Source organism: Erythrolamprus reginae, chromosome 3 (genome assembly GCF_031021105.1).
Source record: "Erythrolamprus reginae isolate rEryReg1 chromosome 3, rEryReg1.hap1, whole genome shotgun sequence".
NCBI classification, from domain to species: domain Eukaryota; kingdom Metazoa; phylum Chordata; class Lepidosauria; order Squamata; family Dipsadidae; genus Erythrolamprus; species Erythrolamprus reginae.
Window position 1 is genome coordinate 16,434,560 of NC_091952.1, and position 23,146 is coordinate 16,457,705.

At 40.0% G+C, this 23,146-nt stretch overlaps 1 protein-coding gene across 3 annotated transcripts in view; it reads right to left on the bottom strand.

Moving 5' to 3' along the window:
- Positions 1–5,574, bottom strand: part of EDN3 (endothelin 3) — a 41,642-nt gene extending 36,068 nt beyond the window's left edge. For all 3 annotated transcript variants that reach the window (XM_070748787.1, XM_070748786.1, XM_070748788.1), the window contains exons 1-2: positions 4,978–5,574; positions 2,838–3,111 (exon numbers count right to left, since the gene is read on the bottom strand). In XM_070748787.1, the coding sequence (XP_070604888.1) occupies positions 2,838–3,111; positions 4,978–5,029 (326 nt within the window). In that variant the 5' untranslated portion in view covers positions 5,030–5,574. The remainder of the gene's footprint in view (positions 1–2,837; positions 3,112–4,977) is intronic.
- Positions 5,575–23,146: the final 17,572 nt, after the last annotated feature.

Below are 23,146 nucleotides of genomic sequence, written 5' to 3' on the forward strand. Positions count from 1 at the left end.
TGCAGAACACCCTAAGCTATATTTTTTTACAAATACTCCACACCTAATAAGAATTAACACTAATGAATTTAGCACTTCAGGCAAACATTATTGCAATTTGACTAACTGATTTCATTAACCATGTTGTATATTCCTAACCAATGAGTAAAAATGTATTGCCATTGAAAATTCAGTACCACGTGTTATACAAGGTAGCTGTGGGCGATGCTGCAACCAGTCCTGGCTTACACAAGACTTGCACAAGACTCATTTGGAAATTGCTGGCATTGTTACATTTGTTAAAATAGATGCTAAAATGCTGTTTGTGAATAAGTCTTACAAATAGACTAGTCATTTAAAGTAATAAATATTTTATTTATTACTTACTTACTTAAATTTATTGGCTGCCCAATTCCAGTGGAATCTGGGCACAGAGAACTGGAAAGAAAACAAAACATCTAAAAACATGAAATCAAATACCCAGACCACCCTAATAATCTAGTAAATAATACAGCAGACCTTCCTCCCATTTTATTTATCCTCTCATAGTTGCGGTGAGTGTCTGGGACAAGGTTCCTAAGGATTGGAGAATGGCCAGTGTTGTGCCAAGCCACAAGAAGGGCAGTAGAGAAGAAGCTGGTAACTACAGGCCAGTTAACTTGACATCAGTTATAGTTAAAATGATGGAGACTCTACTCAAAAAGAGGATAAATCAGCACCTAAAAAACAATAACTTATTGGACCCAAATCAGCATGGCTTTACTGAAGGCAAATCATATCAGACTAATCTCATTGATTTCTTTGACTATGTCACAAAGGTGTTGGATGAAGGTGGTGCCGTGGATATTGCCTATCTGGACTTCAGCAAAGCCTTTGATACGGTTCCACATAAATTTGTGAAGATTGGACTTAATCCCTGGATAGATCAGTGGATTTGCAGCTGGCTGAAGCGTAGACATCAGAGTGTTATTGTTAATGGCGAGTATTCTGAGCAGAGACAGGTTACAAGCGGTGTGCCACAAGGGTCTGTTCTGGGTCCTATTCTTTTTAATATGTTTGTGAGTGACATAGGGGAAGGTTTGGTAGGGAAGGTTTGCCTATTTGCCGATGACTCTAAAGTGTGCAATAGGGTTGATATTCCTGGAGGCATCTGTAATATGGTAAATGATTTAGCTTTACTAGATAAATGGTCAAAGAAATGGAAACTGCAGTTTAATGTTTCCAAATGTAAAATAATGCACTTGGGGAAAAGGAATCCTCAATCTGAGTATTGTATTGGCAGTTCTGTGTTAGCAAAAACTTCAGAAGAGAAGGATTTAGGGGTAGTGATTTCCGACAGTCTCAAAATGGGTGAACAGTGCAGTCAGGCGGTAGGGAAAGCAAGTAGGATGCTTGGCTGCATAGTCTGGAGGACAGAAGGAAAAGGGGGACATGATCGAAACATTTAAATATGTTATAGGGTTAAATAAGGTTCAGGAGGGAAGTGTTTTTAATAGGAAAGTGAACACAAGAACAAGGGGACACAATCTGAAGTTAGTTGGGGGAAAGATCAAAAGCAACATGAGAAAATATTATTTTACTGAAAGAGTAGTAGATCCTTGGAACAAACTTCCAGCAGATGTGGTTGGTAAATCCACAGTAACTGAATTTAAACATGCCTGGGATAAACATATATCCATCCTAAGATAAAAATACAGGAAATAGTATAAGGGCAGACTAGAAGGATCATGAGGTCTTTTTCTGCCGTCAGTCTTCTATGTTTCTATGTTTCTAAGTTCAGCAACAACAGAGTTGCTGGTGTCACCATTACTCCCGAAAATGATAAGGAGAAAGAAGTACAGGATAAGGAAGACCTATTAAGGTTAGAGGCTTCTTCACCACCACTTTCTGTGCAAGTTGGCCAAAAGGGCAGAGATGAGAGAGAGAGAGATCAGTAAGATAGTTTGTCATAAATGTCCACTGATTGCTAAGCACCCATATTTTGATCATATGACCCAGGAGATAATGAAATGATGGTAAGTGAGAGGACCAGTCATATGTCCATTTTTGGCAGCACCATCTTTACTCTGAACAGTCGCTGAACAAATGATTATTTTCTGCTGCCTGGAATGAGAGTCCAATGAGGGCTTCTGTGGACCGCTCTCTGGGTCTGGATCCCAGGAAGCCCCTTTGGTTCTCTGAGGAACTGAAAGATGAAACATCAGAAATGCTGCTGGAGAACAAAGACTGTAGACCACTGAACGTGGGTCAAATATTTTATTGATATTTTCCACATAGGGATAAAGGCAGCAAAACTTATTTTACTATTCTATCTCCTCCTTAGATAGCAGCCAGCAGCCCTAAGGGATATTGTGAAAAAATATTCTAGGCATCTATAAAATAGAATTGTTTCTCTTTTATCAGGTCAGCAAAGCCAAGTTAGAGACACAAGCCCCAAAGACCGCCATCACTGGACTAGAATCACTACAATCATTTAATTACCAAATTTCATCAATATATTTGGGTCATATATATATAAATGCCTCCTTGAGCTTCTTAGAAATGGTGGAGTATAAACCCAATAAATAACAATAAGCTTCTATTAAGCCCAGGGGGTTTTTATACAATATTATCAAATTCCACTTCTCCAGAAAGTATTTCTCTTCCAGCATCTGGAATTTAGGAGTATACCTCCTCTGGAAACAGAAACTTACATAAGTGGTTTTATCCTCTTAAGACACAACACTTCACATGCTGAAATGAGAACTAAATTAACTTCTATCTGAGAAAAAGGAAGCACCCCAAATCCTTTTCCCACTTGAAATGCCAACCTATCCCTTTATCCCAGTTCCCTATAGAGGCGCTATGCCCCCACTTACTCTGGGGTGTTGATCCAGATGATATCCAGGTGGCAGTAGTAAACACACTCTTTATCTTTGTAGGTGTAGCAAGTACAGCGTTTGGCTCTGTGGTGGACCTCCCCCTGGTCAGCCACGTTGTCAATTTTGGAGCTGGTAACTGAATTCAGCCTTCTGGGTTCTGTACTGGTTTCTTTGTTGACTCTCTCTGAGAGCCCCAGAAATCTCAGCCCTGTGCTGTTACTCCTGCTCACACTGGGAAGCACCAGAGGATGAGATGTGGATAGCGAGAAACCTGCAAATTATGGAAGTAGGAAGGGGGGGGGGAAGAGGGCAAATTAGATAGCTGTTCCTAGCAAAGTTGTCAGTCCTGCAACAAAACTCCTAGTGCCACATCTTGAAAGTAAGTGGTATCAGGTTTGGATTTCTTTTTCTCAACTTCTAGAATTACAACTGTGACAAATCACCAGGCAACATTTCAACAGAAACTACTCAGATGCCCCCCACCTCAAGTTACGGTAATGAATGAAAGCTGGGGAAGACATCAAGAAAGAGAAATGCAAAAGAGAAAGTTAATTATAATGCAATAATAATAAAAAATATAAAGCATGGCAAATAAAACAGTACTATTGAGACAAACTTAACAAAACTTATTTTTCCCAAAACTATTAGCATATACTGTATAACAAAATGCAGGTGAGTAAGGGGAAACCCTAGTTTGTAAAAATTTACAGACTAGGGAAGAATGGCAACAAATACATATGGATTACAGGTGGGATGTAATTTGAAAAGGCATTTGCAATTTGCAAATATTTCTGTTAAGACTGCTTCAACTATAGAAATGGAGTTCAAAGAGGTAGCTGATGAGAAAACATGTTGAAACCCCAGCATTTTAAGCATCCTCTAAAAGGGTGGATTTCAAATGAGATCAAATCCAGCCTGGTTTCATGAAAGCATAATTCTATGTTTCAAAAAGCAGCTAAGAGGCTGCCGGACATAATTCAACAGGCTCTTCAGAACTCCAGCCCAGAAACCTGGAAGCAATTGTTTTACTCAAACAAACTCAGCTAGAAATGCTAGTATTATGTTTTTCTATCTTCAAAGCACTCTAGATAGATACTGTCACAACAAGCCTGCAAGGCCTGCCAGAGGTCTCACCTCCAAATTCCACTCAAGACTGTTTTTATCATCTCTGGGCTGCTAGCTAGTTCTTACTTTAGGATTTTCAGGTGCCAGTCTCACATTCTGCCTCTCCACCATCACAACTCCTAGCAAAAGAAATTGGATTCTCTTTTCTTCAGAACTGAACACAAACAATTTGGCCACAACATATAATATCAGCAATATAACACTTACAAAGAAGGGAATCTCTCTTTCTTTGATAGAAAGTATTATAGAATCGTGGGACTGGAAGGGATCTCTGAAGCCTTCTAGTCCAACTCCCTTGGTCAAGGCAGAGAACATTTTGTTTCATTCCATATATCATGAGAAAAAATATATTTTCCATTAATGTGCAGAATGGGAAAAATATTTCTGTATGTTTCCTTTGCACTAACATTAATTGTTGGGGATAAAAGATAACTTTTACAAGTTAGCTTTTTAGTAAGCTTTCAAAAATGTAACCCTTGGCTTTAGAAGTGTGATTTCGGAAGTTACAACCTCTCTCTGTCCCATGCATCATCTTGCCTTTTTATATGCTTCAAAACCATTAAAATTGTTATAATTCATGTAATTGTTTTTTAAAGAAGTGTATTGCTTTTTAAAATTTATTCGGGATGCCTCGATTTCTCCGATGCCCGAAACAATTTTATTTACGAAGCAATTCACATCTGGAATTGCCCTGCATGATTGCCCATTTTCCAGGCAGTAACGGTGAACCCGTATTCGGGGCAACCAAATTGTAAGCCAACTTGCTTAGCCCCCCCCCCCCTCCTCCCCCGGTGAAAACACAAGCTTTCTTTCGCGCGGATAACGGGAAGCCACGGTCAAGAAATGGATCAGAAATCATCAGGCGAAATAGGCATTTCTTCTTTTTACTTACTTACTTACTTACTTACTTACTTACTTACTTACTTACTTACTTACTTACTTACTTACTTACTTACTTACTTACTTACTCCCTTCTAACTATTTGGTTAGATATTTTCCTTTGCATTTTTACCTGCGCTCGAGAGAAATGTAAGTCCAACCAGTATCAAGAATCCCCGCTCCATGAAATCCAAGATTGCAAGCTTCTCAACTTGCAGCAAATTCCGGGAGCAAGAAAAACGCGGTCAAAAATAAATAAATAAATAGATCACAAATCCAAATCCGGTTAATATTTGCCACGCGCCAATTTTCTCCTGGCGGACTCGCCGTTACCGGGGTGCTTTCCTTCTGCCTTCCCCTTTTTTGTAAGCTAGTTCCAAAGAGGCAAACGGGACAAAGCCACCTCTCGCTCCATAGCTCGCCTGCTCTTTTCTCGCTCCGTTCCTTTTTCCTCGGCAACCTTCAATCCGACCCTAAACTTGGTGGCTGTTGTTGTTTTCCCCCCAGGCAAATAAAAATAAACGCCGTCGATCAAAGAGCCGTTTCCAAGCGAGATCGCTCCGTCTGTGCAGGCTGTCGCATTGTGCTTCCTCCGGCACTCAACCCACGCGAGACGCCGAGGCAAGACCAGCCGGCACGCGCTGCTCCCTTGCCGAGACCGAGGGACCAGCCAACGGCAGCCGAAAGCGAGAGTCTGAGCGGCGAGCGCAACGCCGCACTTCAAGGGAGCGCTTCACTCTGCTGTGGGCGGGGCGGGGCACCCCGGGAGAAGACGGGGCACGGCTCCCCCAGAGGTCCTGGCGCTGGTTGGTTATGCCTCAGGCGGGTTTCACGTGCTGAGGTCCCTCCAAGCTGAGGAGGGCCCTTGGCGAGGACTCGAGGGGTACCCGCGCGAAAGACTAGAATGAGTTTCTGTAAATGGATTTGTCGAAAGACGTCCGTGGAAAACGTCGGAGCTGCCCGGCTCAGCTTTAGGCAAAATATAGGTTGGGTTTACGACATAGAATATGGCCATCGTTTGATTTGACTAAGCTAAAGCCCAGCCGTGGTTTTGTGAATTCAACGATGGGCTGAGTTCATAAAACTAGCAAAATTGTAAACTACATAGAAATATATAGCCCTCCGCCACCTAACCCATGCAAAGGATTACCCACCTCTTCCTTAAACAATAGCTCACAGACCACTACTAGATTCATACCCGGTGCTAAACCAAAATTAAACCAGATGTGCACTGAAGAATTTAATTATTATGGCTCATGAGTCAAGCTATAATTAAAACAAGCCAGATAAAGCTTTGCTTCAATGTGGCATCTCTGACATAGGTACTCTTAATTAAGGATATGCATCCAGCCAAAGCAACCAACCATATGATACACTTGAGTTAATTTAGTCTTCCTCTTCCTTATCACTAAGGCTGAAAAGGGATACCAAGTGACATTTATTGAACTTCCAATAGGATTTGCTTTCAAAATTTGCTAGTCAGGTTCTTATAGAGAAGAGTCCATTAATTTATTAATGTCATGGCCTTTATATATCAAAAATTTCCACAACATGTACGTATGGAGGAAATAAAAATAAAATAAAAATCTAAGCTAAAATCGCATTTAGCAGGAATAATGCAATACATTCACAAAGCTCTTGAAAAGTTCCTTCTAAAAATCTGCAGTTCCTAAACGTGGCTAAATGCCCCTGCCACAAGCAACTATGTCTTATTTACAGAAGAGCCACTGTCATAATACACCACAAAACTCTCCGTCACTGGTAAATAATTTACACTGCCTAGATCGTGTGCTGAAGGAAAAAGAACCCAACTTGTCAATCTTTGTTAAGGAACCATTATGTTCAAAAGTACAACAGGAACATGTAAGCATAGCACAAATAAAAACCAACATTTGAAAAATATAGTTAATAGTTGGTTGCAAAGTCAGTCAGATGTTTAGACTGGATTTGGTGTTTATATCCATCTATCAAACCTTCCCAAGGACCTGGCAAATAAAAATATCATTGCAAGATATAGTTATAGTTATTATAGTTATAGTTTATTAGATTTGTATGCCGCCCCTCTCTGAAGACTGGGGCGGCTCACAACATAATAGTGATACAATACATTACAAATCTAACAGTAGAAATTAAATCAATTTAAAAACATTAATACATAGTAAAATCCCTAACTATACAATCATACACATTCAACCTAGTCCATCATACAATAAGGCTGAAAACATAATAGAAGGGAGAGAAGGTGGTAATTATCCCCATGCCTGGCTGTTCCAAAGTAAAGCTGCCTTTTTCAATTGACTGGTAGTGATTTTGTCAATGTATATACTAATCAAGTGGTGCTCCAAATTTACTAAAACCACTCAATGGTAATATGAAGTTTTTTCTCATAGCTTTAAAAACAGCACTTCTTGAAATGATCAGGTAATGATGAAATGCTGGGTAGTGACCAATCTTGCATCTGAAATTATTGCTAGCATATCAAGATTGAATTTTCTATTCTCCTACTCTGTATATATCTAAAATGATTGTCTGCTTATAATTGATTTAAGCATGGTGTGAACCTTTACAGAATTTTCTAATTGTTATTTATTAAAGAAATGTAACAAGACAATTTTGTACAATGGTCTGGATTCTATACAGGCAAGGAAGGATTTTCTTAATTAAAGAAGAAAACATAAATACAGTACTGTATGTTCCCTTTGCATTTCATCAGACCCTAAGAAAAGGAGTGCTTTGGTCTTTGCCCCAAGAGCAAAGTCAGCTTTAGAAGTAACCAAACACTTTAAGTGCAATCAAAGTTCAGAAATAAAACACCCCAATTCTGGGCTTGGATCCAATTACGTTCTTTGGGACATAATGCAAAGGATTTGACTGAACCACCATTGCGGAAAAATAACCCTGTCAAAATAAGTAAATAAAATCTTTTTAAATTCTCAAAGTCTAAAATGCTTCCAACCAAATGTTCCTTTCAATGTGATTATTTTGATGGAAGGGAAAGATATCACCTGCAACCTGAGAATAAAATGCCTGTGTTTACATTTGCTTCCTAAAGCAATAACGGCTTTAATCTTATGTATGACCAGGCCCTGAAAATCAGCAAATTTGGTGGAACTATATGTAATTCCCAAACATGGGCCATGAGCCCCCACTGGGGAACATATCATATTTGGGGGGGGGTCATAGTAAGTTTCTGACGGGCCACCCAAGCATATAATCATTTTGTCATTATTCTAACATCTCATTCCCTGTGCTAATTTCAGCAGCATAAGTATTGAAAACTGCTACAGTTTATGATACATATTTTAAGAGTAGCTATGAAAATGAGCCACAGAGACAAATGAGGCTGACAAAGGAGACACAAGCCAAAAATGATCAGGTAATGATGAAATGCAGGGTAGTGGAAGAACTTTGCAACTGAAATTATTGCCAACGTGGAATACTAACATATAAAGCATTGAATACATTACTTTCCTACTCTATATATATCCAAAAAGATTGTGAGTCGCAGATACAAATGAGGCTGAGAAAGGGGGCACAAGCCAAAAAAATATGTCAATCTTTGGGTTACCTTGGTACCAAGTAAAAATCACATGAAAGATGACATGGTTCTCTTCTTCAAATTGGGTAAATAACAAACCCGAGGAAAATTAAAGGACTCTTACGTTTTAGGTACCTAATTGTTTTCTTATTTTATGATGTTGTAAGATGCCTAGTAGGGGATGTAAGTGGCTAAGATACTGAGCTTGTCGATCAGAAAGGTTGAAGTCCCAGCTTCTGCCAACCTAGAGATTCAAATACAAATAGAAAAATAGGGACCATCTTTGGTGGGAAGGTAACAGCATTCTGTGAGTCTTTGGCGTTTAGTCATGTTGGCCACATGACCAGAGACATCTTTGGATAGTTCTTCGGTTTTGAAACGGAGATGAGCACCACCCCGTAGAGTTGGGAACGACTAAGCACATACAATATGTGACAGAAGTGAGTACACTCCCTCACATTTTATATTTAAGTACCGTATATATTTTCATGTGATAACACTGATGACATGACACTTGGCTACAATGTAAAGTAGCGAGTATACAGCTTGTATAATCATGTGTGTGCTGTCCCCTCAAAATAATGCAACGCACAGCCATTAATGTCTAAACTGCTGGCAACAAAAGTGAGTACGCCTCCAAATGATAATGTCCAAGTGGGGCCCAAAATATCAACATTTTGTGTGGCCACCATTATTTTCCAGTACTGCCTTAACCCTCTTGGGCAAAGAGTTCACCAAAGCTTCACAGGTTGCCACTTAAATCCTCTTCCACTCCTCCATGATAGTTGGACAGTTAACAGGTAGATGTTAAGACCTGGTGGATGTTAAGAGATCTTGTGCACTTCCATCTTCCATTTCAGAATGTCCACAGAAGCTCAATAGGGTTTAGGTCTAGAGACATGTTTGGCCAGTCCATCAACTTTACCCTTAGCTTCTTTACCAAAACAGTATTCATTTTGGAGGTATGTTTGGGGTTGTTTGTCATGTTAGAATACTGCCCTGCAGCCCAGTTTCTGAAGGGAAGGGCTCATGCTCTGCTTCAGTATGTCACAGTAATTGAGGGAATTCATGGTTCCCTCAATGAACTGTCGCTCCCTAGTGCCAGCAGCATTCATGCAGCCCCAGGCCATGACATTCCCACCACCATGCTTGACTGTAGGCAGGACACACTTGTCTTTGTATTCCTCACCTGGTTGCCGCCATACGTTTGACACCATCTGAACCAAATAAGTTTATCTTGGTCTCACTGGACCACAGGACATGATTCCAGAAATCCATGTCCTTAGTCTGCTTGTCTGCAACAAACCATTTGCAAACGTTTTTGTGTATTGTATTGGCAGTTCTGTGTTAGCAAAAACTTCAGAAGAGAAAGATTTTGGGGTAGTGATTTCTGACAGTCTCAAAATGGGTGAGCAGTGTGGTCAGGCGGTAGGAAAAGCAAGTAGGATGCTTGGCTGCATAGCTAGAGGTATAACAAGTAGGAAGAGTGAGATTGTGATCCCGCTATATACAGCGCTGGTGAGACCACATTTGGAATACTGTGTTCAGTTCTGGAGACCTCACCTACAAAAAGATATTGACAAAATTGAACGGGTCCAAAGATGGGCTACAAAAATGGTGGAAGGTCTTAAGCATAAAACATATCAGGAAAGACTTAATGAACTCAATTTGTATAGTCTGGAGGACAGAAGGAAAAGGGGGGACATGATCGAAACATTTAAATATGTTAAAGGGTTAAATAAGGTTCAGGAGGGAAGTGTTTTTAATAGGAAAATGAACACAAGAACAAGGGGACACAATCTGAAGTTAGTTGGGGGAAAGATCAAAAGCAACATGAGAAAATATTATTTTACTGAAAGAGTAGTAGATCCTTGGAACAAACTTCCAGCAGACGTGGTTGGTAAATCCATAGTAACTGAATTTAAACATGCCTGGGATAAACATATATCCATCCTAAGTTAAAATACAGGAAATAATATAAGGGCAGACTAGATGGACTATGAGGTCTTTTTCTGCCGTAAATCTTCTATGTTTCTATCATCTTTAGAAGAGGCTTCCTTCTGGGATGACAGCCCTGCAAACCAATTTGTTGCAGCATGCGGCATATGGTCTGAGCACTGACAGGCTGACCCTCCCTCCCCTTCAACTTCTGCAGCAATGCGGGCAGCACTCATACATATATTTCCCAAAGCCAACATCTGGATATGATCCTGAGCATGGGCACTCAACTTCTTTGGTCAACCATGGCGAGGCCTGTTCTGAGTGTAATCTGTCCTGTTAAACCACTGATTTTGGCCACTGGGCTGCAGCTGAGGGTCTTGGCAATCTTCGTATAGCTTAAGCCATCTTTATGTAGAGCAACAATTCATTTTTTCAGATCCTCAGAGAGTTCATTGCCATGAGGTGCCATGTTAAACTTCCAGTGACCAGTATGAGTGAGAGAAATAACACCAAATTTAACACACCTGCTCCTTCTTCACAATTGAGACCTTGTACCACTAACAGATCACATGACACCAAGGGGAAGGGCTACTTGGGCCCCATTTGGACATTATTGCTTAAGGGTGTACTCACTTTTGTTGCCAGACATTAAGACAATGGCTGTGTGTTGCAAAATTTTGAGGGGACAGCACATTTAGTTATACAAGCTGTATACTCACTACTTTATTTCATCAGCGTTGTCACATGAAAAGATGTACTTAAATATTTACAAAGGGTTGTACACATTTCTGTGACATATTGTATGTGCGAGGGGAAACCTTTACCTTTTAAGCTACCTAGTGTCATTTGATAGTAAAATGAATGGTATATAAATTTCATATAAATAGGCATAGAAGCCCAGATAAGCATTTTGAAGCTGCAACAAATTCAAGAATTACCAATGGTCCTTATTTAAGTATGAAAAGACATTTCCTTAGTAGTCTCTCCCATGGAGAAAGGGATACTGCTTTCATTATTCTGATGAAAGCAGTGAGACCCTGGGGTCACTATTGTTTACTTAGGAATTCAACTCACATCTCTCATAAAAGCAATGTTACGGTAGCCGAATTGAGGTATTCCCAAAAGTAGAACTGAAAGCACTAGTGGACAAGCCCTGTACCTTGAGAATGTCACTCTGACAGCACAACTGAAGCATGGACATCCATATAGCAATATAGAATCCTGCTCTGAAAAAAATTGTGCATACAACTACAATAAAATATAGTTGCCTGAGAATTTATTGCTTGCAAACATTTTTTTCATTAATTTAACTGGGAGAAATCAGAGGGTAAATATCAGTCTTTTTTGGTTTCATTTTTTCAGCTTGAAAAAAAACCCTGGCATTTTATTATTAAATTCTCATTCTCATCCATCCTCAATAATGCACACGTCTGGTACTTTCTCTGATTTTTTAAAAGGCTCATACACATAAAAAGTCATTGGATTGCTGCACCTGGATTCAATTAGCTTTGTGTCCTAGCAGCCATTTCTAAATAAAATATGTCATATAACCAGCCAGTTTTCTATCTAGTGTTATTTAGGATGTAGGTGTTTTCCCATATGCAAGTGGAAGATTTGTTTAATTTTATTGTTACAGTTGTTGTCAGTAACTGAAGTGGTACAATAATAATCCTCGAAGAATGATCAGCCTCAAACCCCATGTGTTCATGGATTAGATGTTTCTTTATTTATACCAGGGAAGATAATAACAGAACAGGGCCTTTTTTTCTGTTATGACAACAGCATACTCTGCTTTTTCCATATCCTCCGTGTAAGTTTTCCATTTTTATAAACCCTTTTGTTAATCCATTTGGATCAAAGAATAGAATAGAAATACAGTGTTTTAAATAATATCATTTAACCCTTGAGTGAAAAAACTATAGGATCATACATAGGTTGACAGCAACATCTCCCACTTCCAGATTTTGCTAGTTATTCAAAGAGAATCAGCAAACAGAACAGACATCTGTAAAGTGATCTGGTTTAGCGATATAAATGTGTATCTCTTCCTAAATATATATATATATTTGCCTGATTGTGACATTGTAAATTCAGTCAATGTCATTTTCTGTGGGAGGAGAAGGCCCTATGCGGAGGAAAAGCTTGCGATATCCATCCTCCCACTTCAAAGGGGGGATCCATTTATCCAACCAAACCAAACCCAGGATGATGGCTTCTGACATTTTGGAGGCTTTTGGGAGACACGGGGGGGGGGGGGGTGGCTGGTGCCAGGCACTCAGATGCTCTGTGCCCTTGTTTACTGCACCGGTAGCAATTTATTCCCCTCATGGCCTCTGAACGAGAAGGGCCCAGCTGGCGAAGGAAAGGGTGGCATCCTGGAGGTTTGTTAGAGGCCCGGCTGGGGTGGTGGTTTCTTTTCAGTGCAAACCACCTCATCCAAAGTAATTGCCTTTGAAACCTATGTTTCAGAGGCTTTTTTCCAGCCTGTGAAACCTCCGTTTCAGAGACATTTTTTCAGTCTGAGAAATCTCCATATTAGAGGCATATTAGACTGACATGACTGTAGTTACTTGGTCTTCTGTATTTCTATTTTGAAAGGCGGGGACAATATTTGCTCTCCTCCAATCATCTAGCACTACATATCCTTGAAAATAATCCACAAAATTCATTGGAGGGCCTACTATTTATGAAATTAACCAAATTTACTCCCCTTTTTTCAATTTATCTGCTTCTGAATTATCAAGTCTCTGATTAGACCAGTATCTAACTAGATCCTATATGACTTGGGTAAAGTTCTTCACATATAAATATATAACATCAGTTTCTATATAATTACCTAGCATTTTTGCCTGCCTTGCCTTTGCTTAGCTTTGCATATTTTGCTACAATAATAATGTATGTACAGTATGTACATACAACAAAATTCACATGACACCTAAAGACCAGTATGCTGCCAAAAGAAATGTACTAAATCTTTCAGATGGGAAGTGGTGGGGTATTCTATATCATCAAACTCAAGAAAATAACCCATTGTAAAACGGAATGCCTCTGCAATAAGCAGCTTCCTTACTTAATAAGCAAGGAGACAAGAGTGTTTATGCATTGATATGCTCGCACAGGAGTGAAAATCTCTACTCTGCCTGCAGTGTTTTATGAATGCTCTCAAATTTTTTGTGCTCCTTAAGAAAGGCAAGATCTTTAAAGAGTCTCTGTGCCAATTCATTTTGGGTCATTGGGTACCATGAATTGGCATTTCCAACCTAAAATAACAGATTGAGAAACATTCAAATAGGTAGTTAGCTGAAGGGTTATCAATTCCAAACCCCATAGCTAAGGGTGGGAGATACAGTATGAGCAGACTAGAATGAAGAAATTACAGTTAGAGAGTCCAATGCACAATACTACTATGTAATCTATCAAATTAAGGTAATTTGGTTAAAATAAAATTATTGGTGACTCTCTCCCACAGATGCCCTGCTTCACTCTCTAATGTATTGTGCTTGGTAGAACTATTTCCCAACAGATGCCAAAGTAATTAAATCCCATTCACTTCTATCTTGCATCTTTGCTTTTTGGAGTAATTCCATGCTTTTTCTGGTGGGATAATCTCTTGATTGGGTAGTTGGCAAGAATCTGTGAAAAAATGTATTTCTTTAGGGGATGCCAAGACATACAGGGCACCCTGAATCCAGATTGCTACTAGTCTTACTAGATAGTGATTAGGTACCAGCAAAACATGTTTGACTTCTAGTCAAAATATAGAGTTTCTCCATTTCAATCTGTCCCTAATCCCTTCTCACAGATTTTCCAAGGGGACACTCATTGCCACTGTAAATTGAGTTTATCTACTTGCTATTGGACATCTTCTTCTTCTCTCTCTCCAATACAAATAGCACTTCTGCTTATATTTTATCTTCTTATTATTTTACCCAAGATACTTGCTGTATTGGTATGGTTCACTTGCTTTGATGTATATGGAAAAATAGATAGACAGACAGACAGACAATATATATAGTGAAACTCCTCCTTTTTCCTATTGCTTTTTTTATTTTGAATAACTATAAGAATAATTATATTCAGTTCGGACATAGCAATTATCCTATTGGATCCAAATTATAGCAATGAAGATATATTTACTTTCTTATAATATTTCTCTTTTCATTTACTTTATAAGCATTTGCCTACATTGAACACAAGGACATGAACCTTATGAATCTATGTTTTTCCTGACATTGTCATCGAATAACCCAATGTATTTATTCTCATACTTAATCCTGCAATGTATAGGCTTTTACTTGAAATCCCTATTTCTAAATTTCAATCTTCAACTTCTACCAAATTCAGTTTCAAACCTCTTAATTAATTATGGCATGGTTAAATCAGTAAAAGGTGTCATTCCAGGTGATCTTAAAATGAAACCCATCTTATCCTAGCAACCATAATCCAGATCATGTAGACTACAATATTATCAATCCAGACTACGATTTGTGTGTCTATTAACAACATTTTGTAAACTAAAGCTTGTTTCTCTTTCTTTCGAAACTTCTTCCATGGGTTAAGAAAAATGGATGTGAATATCACTCAAACATCCAACTTTTTAGCTTCCATTTTTAAATCTAGGGGTTGTGATTATAACAGCTCATGTGCATCATCATATCCTAAACTTATGCTCCAGACAATACAGTTCACAAGCCATGGACTCTAGTTGGCAAAGACTATTCTGATTCTTTCTAATACAATTCTTTCTAATAGTATTATTATTTATTATCTTATTTATTAGATTTGTATGCCGCCCCTCTCCGAAAACTCAGGGTGGCTCACAACAAAGTATAAAAATTATCCTCTTTGCTTCCTTGCTAGTAATAGCAATGGTATCACTTTTGTTATTCAGGGCTTAGCTTCTCACCTGCTATTACTTTTTTTTTGTTCCATCCCTGGAACTTCAGAGACTATTTATTCTGTGAAAGCATGAAAGCTATTTCAGAATTCTAGCAGCAGAATCTCTTCCACATATTTTGTTTCAAACTGTCACCTACTCACTGGGTTTGAATATCTGTTTGGTTATAATTAATGTGGCTTTCAATCATAGATCACATTATACTGCCTTATTTATTCTAAATCTAGGACTGGTCTAATAAGCTTAGTATAGTCATTGGATAATTTTGTGCAATGGTTCAATCATTTTGGATATAGCTTGAAAGTTCTTCTAGAGCTTAATCTTGTGGGAGAGTTCTCTATATAAGAACAACAAAAATCTATAAATGTTTCTATAATAGTGTCAGGGAAATACTTTAAGAGCTGACCAGCTGCTACAATGATACATGGCAGGGAATGAGTCAGCAAGGTTTTTGGGCTGATATGACTTTAAGAAGCTGTGAATATGAAAGAAGTCCTGTGAAGGCATCCTACTCTCCATGTGTGCTTTGGTGCTGTAGTTAATGATTGATTGTCTTAATTTGCCTAGTGCACGTATGTATATATTCCTTGTAGATAAACCACTATTTGAAAGACAAACCTGTTTATTGTATTTTGCTCCTGAGTTGTCTCAAAATAGCCACACTGTATGCACTCTGACAGGTTAAGGGCCCAATCCAGAAAGAAGGCCAGAGTGATTAGAGAAACCAGAGAGAAGAGTGAGAGCTTGCACCAGAGGCAGAGGGGCTGTGCATCATGGATCGTTAATTAGTGCTTGTAATGGAAACAAGCATCATGGATTCCATCAGAGTAATGGGAGGAGATTTTGTACTGTCTCAGCTGAATGAGACAAATTACCTTTCCTGGAGTGTAAAGATGGAGATGCATACGCAAAGGGAGGAGTTATGGATTGTAGTTACTAATCCACCGGCAGTCTTGCTTGATGGAGACTGGAGAAGAAATGAAAAGGCATTAGCCAGCATAATTCTGGCTTTGGAGGACAGTCAGCCGATATATCGTGAAGAGTCTCCAGTCTGCAAAAGAGTACTGGAGGCATTGCACAGTGTATATGATAGAGACTGTGGGCAGTAAAGTATTGCTTACAAGGTATAAAGCACAACTGAAGCTGGGAGAAAGCATGTCCATATATCTTCAGGCTATGAGAAAGATATTCCTGGCATCTCTACTCCCTTTCATGGTTGGACAACAAATGGTTAAAATAGGGGGTACCCTATCAAATCCTGCACCTGTCAACAGTGGTGTCCCTCAATGCAATGTTCTAAGACCAACACTATTCATTCAGAGTCCGAAAGGAGTTGGGTGGCCTATAAATGTGATAGATAGCTAGCTAGACAGACAGACAGACAGACAGACAGACAGACAGACAGACAGACAGACAGACAGACAGACAGACAGACAGACAGACAAATTTGCTAAGGATTTCTTCCAGGATTTTATCCAATTATGAAATAAAGTGGGAAATAAAAGGTGAATTTACAAAGGGCAAAAAGAGACACATAATGGAGAAACTTCACCCAATCTACTCTCCACTCTATTTCAGCCACTATCCTGTTACTGTCAACTGAACAATTCATACTAATAACCTAGAGTGGGAACAGTAAAGAGAAATGACTTGGGCAAGGCTGAAAACACAAAAATCATAGCCTAAAGGTTCTCCACCCTTGAAATAACAGGTAGGGTTGAAACACTAAGCTAAATGAAGCATGTAAGATTCTGGTAAGGTAATTGCTGACAGCCTACCATCTGGTTTCTTTCAAAACCCACACCAATTCTCTAAACGTGTTAATTGGTTGCAAAAGTTACTGAATATTAAAAATATAGATTGTCCTAATTATTATAGTGCTTCCAAAAGGCATTATGTAAGAAAATATGACCTAGTCTTAATACTGAAATTAAGGAGAGGAATGCTGCTCTGGTATGGTAACACGTTGACTAATTCAGCAAAGACCTTGCAGTTTATTTGAGGTAAATGGTAATTTTAGTGAGCCAAGAAGTAAACACATTAGAGAAATCTATTAAACCAGCATGATGCTGAATAAATAATCTTCATAATTTTGCTCCAGGAAACATACATAGGACTGTCCAAAAGCAATAAAAGTAATCTGTCAAAGCATTCAAAGCATAACAATCTCATTTAAACTCACTGAGGTGGTCTATCAAGAAGGATAAAATCTCAGGACATAGTCTAGACTGTCTCCTACTACAATCTCTTGGAAGTGTATCACTTCTACTTTAGTTCCACTTTAATATAAAATGAAGTTTATGGCATGTGGAGGGAGAACTTTCCTAACCGAGAAAGAGCAGTTCAAAATTGAGCCAATGATATTCACTAAAGGTGCTCCAGTACAGGCTAGATAGGTTTTTAGATTCCTACCATGAGCAAAGGGATTAGACTGAGTGTGTTCCCCGTTCTAAGATAGCTAAGTCCAACTGGGTTCCATGGAATTGACTCCCAATTCATTGTAGAGCAGAATTAAGCAACTGATTATTTATTTTAGAATTACTGAGAATTGGGCAACAAACAAGTTAAATATACAGATAGTGCTTGAATTACCAACATTCATTTCAACACCATTTGAAGTTATAACAGCGCTAAAAACTGACTTATGACAAGTCCTCACACTTATGACCACTGCAGCATCCCAATGATTACATGATAAAAATTTGGGTACTTGGCAACTGGCATGTATTTACGATTGTTCAATTCAATTTTCTTGGCTAGCTTCTCACAAGCAAAGGCAATAGGGAAAACCAAATTGGTTAAAGATCATGTGAAACAACCGGTGCGCCTGAACCAATCTGAACTGGCAGCAGTCTCACCTCTGTTAATAATAGTAGTACTGGTATTAGCAGAGGTGTGATTCAACCAGTTCTCGCCTATTTGCTAGAACCAGTAGCTAACTTTCTAAGCAGTTCGGAGAGCCAGTTGTTGGAAGAAATATCCTTTTGTTTTTCCCCAACTTTCCATTCAGAGTTCATCCATCTTATAATAAGTAAAATTATAAATAATAACATTAAAATTCCATTGGGGCTCAGATCAGAGAGTTAGGGTGGCGCAAAATGTTTATTTCTTCCTGGGGGGTTCTAACAGAAAATAATCGAGAAGCACTGCATTAGCCCGATACTCATAAACTTTCATCTCATCCAGCTACCCCAGTGGGGATGTTGTTTGGGGTCCCAGGCACCTATCATTCCCAGTGTCGGGCAGTGGGAAGACTCAGGTGCAATGGAGAAGAAAGAACAAGCTGAGGAACCAGTTGTGGGAGGTGCTAAAGTCCACTATCCTCCTCATCTGGAGGCGACAGCTGGGCTGGAGATTACAGAGGGGGAGCAACTGGGCGCTAGATGGAACCAACCGGCTTTTGAATCCCTTTTTTGGGAGGAGCAGACCTTCCACGGTGCAGTAGGGGGGTTGAGACTGTCTCTGCACCAAAAGTATGGGGCCCAGATGGAGGCTGTATGGGCATCTATGCAGCCCCCATCTTTGGAGAGAGGCAGCATATAAATCCAATCTAACCCTGAATGTAGGCCATCGAGAAGGGCAGTTGCCGCCCGATCTGAAGGTGGAAGGTTTCTGCCAATGTCTTGCAGTCAATCAATGGTGGATCTCCACGACCAATTCAGGAACCTAAGCGTAAGTGGGACACATCCAAAAAGGGGCCCAGAACTGCCCAATTGGCTTTTTCCTCTGCCACGTTCTTTCCCAAATGTGAGCATGGGGCCCAGGAAAGTGGAGACACCCCCCTGGTTTCACACTCCGCTCCGCCTCAGGTTTGAAGACCAACTGGGTGACCCTTCACCTCAAGCCAAGGATAGCATCTAGACCCAGTTTTGGGAGTCCCCAACATGGAAGGCGGGAACCGGGGACATTGGCAGATGCGAAACTACTGGGGGTGGTATTCGTTCCAGGCATGGTATTCGTTCCAGGGTGGGCGCAAAGTCAATGGGTACCTAGCCTCCCTCCAGACTATGGAATCACATAGCCACCATTCTAGTGAGCATGGGGGCACATGCCCCCTTTTTTGCACAGCCTCCCCTTCCCTCTACTGGGATCAGACTGAGGAGGAGGGGTCCATCCCTGTTCACAGCCCCTATGGCAGTAGCTGTGCCTGCCATCAATCCACTGGCCCAAGGAGGACCACCCCCTTTTCGAGCCACATTTGATAGTGACCCAAATAAGTTGGCTTACTTCCCCCACAGCGTGTGGTCATTCATTGGAGAATATGGGCCCATGTTCCAAATGGATCGGCAACTGATCGACAGAATATCAGAGGGAGTGAACAAGGGGGAAGCTGCAGAATGGATTGTGGAGTTATATGATGAAGGAACCCCTGAGTTGTACGACACTGTTGAATTCATCCAGCTGACTAGGATGAGGTTTTTCGATGTTGCCGGCCAAGCAGATGCAGAGAAGTAGATTGGGCTGCTGAAGCAAGCAGGATGACCGGTTAAAGAGTTGGTGTGGGAATTCAGACATGCCGCTGGAAAACTGAGAGATTGGTCAGAAAGGCTCCTAGTCCTCACATTCAAGAATGCCCTTGACCCAGAGCTAAGAAAGGAAAGTGAAATGCAAGACGTCCCTTGGAGAATTCAGGACATGTATGTATGTATGTATGTATGTATGTATGTATGTATGTATGTATTTATTTATTTATTTATTTATTTATTATTCATTTATTAGATTTTTATGCCGCCCCTCTTCGTAGACTCGGGGCGGCTCACAACATACAATAGAACAATTCACAAATCTAATAAATTTAAAAAACATTTAAAAACCCCAGTATTAAACCAGACATACACACAGACATACCATACATAAATTGTATAGGCCCGGGGAAGGGGGGGGAATGCCTCAATTCCCCCATGCCTGATGGCAGAGGTGAGTTTTAAGGAGTTTACGGAAGGCAAGGAGGGTGGGGGCAGTTCTAATATCCGGGGGGAGCAGGTTCCAGAGAGTCGGGGCTGCCAAAGAGAAGGCTCTTCCCCTAGGCCCCGCCAGATGACATTGTCTGGTCAATGGGACCTGAAGAAGGCCAACTCTGTGGGACCTGATCGGCCACTGGGATTTATGTGGCAGAAGACGGTCCCGTAAGTAATCTGGTCCGATGCCATGATGTTGCAACCAAAAAATTACAATTTCAATATATCTATAGCTATTCAAGGGGAAGGGAACATGAAATGCCAAATGCCAATGGCTATGCCAGTAGCATTATATCTTGGATAGAGAAGTGGAAAAGAAATAAATGCTTCAGAAATGACATATCATTGCTCTATGCATCCTGGTACTTGGTTTGTCCTTTTAGCTCCTAGAATCCTGTCTCAACATGGTACATGATTTGGCAATACTTGAAATGCACAATTACAAGCATGTTAGCATTAGTAGCTTAGAAGGCTACACAAGTTTGTTATCAAAGAAGAATGCTAGTGTAATGAATGGAGAGAAATCTGAAACATGAAAAAGTTCAGGGAAATCCTGAATCTTATCCTTCAGTTAAATCTAACCTGACAATCAAAAAAATGGGGCAAAGACAATCAAAGCATGGTAAACCTTGGCCAACCAATTAGGACTGTGGAAGTTTCTTTTTCAAATGAGTTTTTAAAAGGAGGAAAGACAGCTCCACTGCTTTTTTTATTTTCAACCACAGGCAGAGAAAAGTTACTTCAAGCCAGGTAAGCAGAACCCTGATCCACAGGCTAGGTTGAAGAACAAAAAAAAATAGGACAATCTAGGAATTATTGGAAGCTATATGTTGATTACAATGCTGGTTTATTTGTGGAAAAGTATATGAGCTGTGATATCTTTGTTCTATTTTATCTTGACTTTGCTGTGGACATACTGTACATGCCTATGTGTGCCTCTTGCTGTCTATGGCTGCAACAAAGGTGACAAGCCTTCCATACAAACTCTAATGAAATTAGATTTTGATCAAGTTCATACTATTTCTAGAACTGTTTCCAGAACTATATATTTTGACTGATATAAATGATAACATACATTGTCTATGGAGATTTCCAATCATCCAGGTCACGGTTGTCCCAAAGATAATTTTCAAAAGGCAATTGGACTTTGGGTTTTTTTTTCCCTTGAAACATTTTGCTTCTTATCCAAGAACTGAAGAAAATCTAGTTGCCTTTTGAAAAGTAACTTTGGGATAACATATCCAGTTTGGATATGGGGTAACAGGCTCAAATTCAACCCCAACAAGACAGAGTGGCTGTGAGTTCTGCTCCCAAGGACACTTCCATCTGTCCATCCAACACCCATGGGGGGACTTTTGCCCCCCTCAGAGAGGGTCCACAACTTGGGCATCCTTCTCAATCCACAGTTGACTTTAGAACATCATCTTTCGGCTGTCGCGAGGGAGGAGTTTGCCCAGGTTCACCTGGTGCACCAGTTGCAGTCCTATTTGGACAAGGAGTCTCTATTCATGATCACTCATGCCCTTATCACCTCGAGGTTTGACTACTGCAATGCTCTCTACATGGGGCTACCTTTGAAGAGTGTTCAAAAACTGCAAATTTTGCAGAACGCAGCTGCGCGAGCAGTTATGGGCTTGCCCAGACATACACATATCTCTCCAACACTCCACAGTCTGCATTGGCTGCCAATTGGTTTCTGGACTCAATTCAAAATGTTGGTTATGACCTACAAAGCCCTATATGGCATTGGGTCAGAATACCTGTGGGACCAACTTCTGCTGCATGAAGCCCAGTGACAGGTCAAGTCCCACAGAGTAGACCTTCTCCAGGTCCTGTCAACTAGACAATGTCGTTTGGCCCGGCCTAGGGGAAGACCCTTCTCTGTGGGGGCCCCAGCCCTCTGGAATCAGCTTCCCCCAGAGATTTGCACTGCCCCCACCCTCCTCACCTTCTGCAAAAGTCTTAAGATTCATTTATGCTGCCAGACATGGGGGTCACTAGACTCTTGCTCCCTGGCCAATGAATGTATTGAAAGTTGGAATGACTGTTTTTTATGGTTTGGGTTTTTTTTTATATTTTAAGTTTAATTAATTGGATCTAATATGTGATATAGTGTTTTATTATATGTTGTAAACCGTCCTGAGTCCTCGGAGAGGGGCGGCATAAAAGTTCAATTAATAAATGAATATGAGCTAATTAATTGAACTTTTAATAAATAAAAGTCAAATAAATAAATAAATATGAGCTTTCCTAGGTCCTGTATTTTAGAGCTGCTTCTTTGTTTTTTGTAAGTATGGATCCAATAGTTGATTTATCCATTATGCTAATCCTGTGGTTTACTTATGCACAGTGAATTGAGTAAGCTACAATTAGCTAGTTTCATACAGATGTAGAATTGCAAAATTGTAAAATGACAGACATGTTTTATAAACCACAATTATTTAGTTCTCATTATGTGCTAAGCCTAAACCTAATTTCTCACCAATAATGAAACATCTGGAAAATGACAGAATGACAAAGTTGGAAAGGACCTTGGGGTCTTCTAGTTTCAACACCCTGCTCAGGCAGGAAGACCTATACCATTTCAGACAAACGGTTTTCCAATCTCTTCTTAAAAATTTCCAGTATTGGAGCATTCATAACTTTCAGAGGCAAGTCAATCCACTGGTTGATTGTTCTGTTAGGAAATTTCCCCTTCATTTCTCTCCTTGATTAGTTTACATCTATTGCTTCCTGTCCTGCCTTCAGGTACTTTAGAGCAGTGTTTTTCAACCAGTGTGCCGTGGCACACTAGTGTGCCGCGAGACATAGTCAGGTGTGCCGCGAAGCTCAGAGAGAGAAAGAAAGCAAGAGAGAAAAAGAAAGAAAGAGAGAGAGAGAGCAAGAGAGAGAGAGCAAGAGAGAGAGAGCAAGAGAGAGAAAGAAAGCAAGAGAGAGAGAAAGAGAGGGAGGGAAGGAGAGAGAGAGA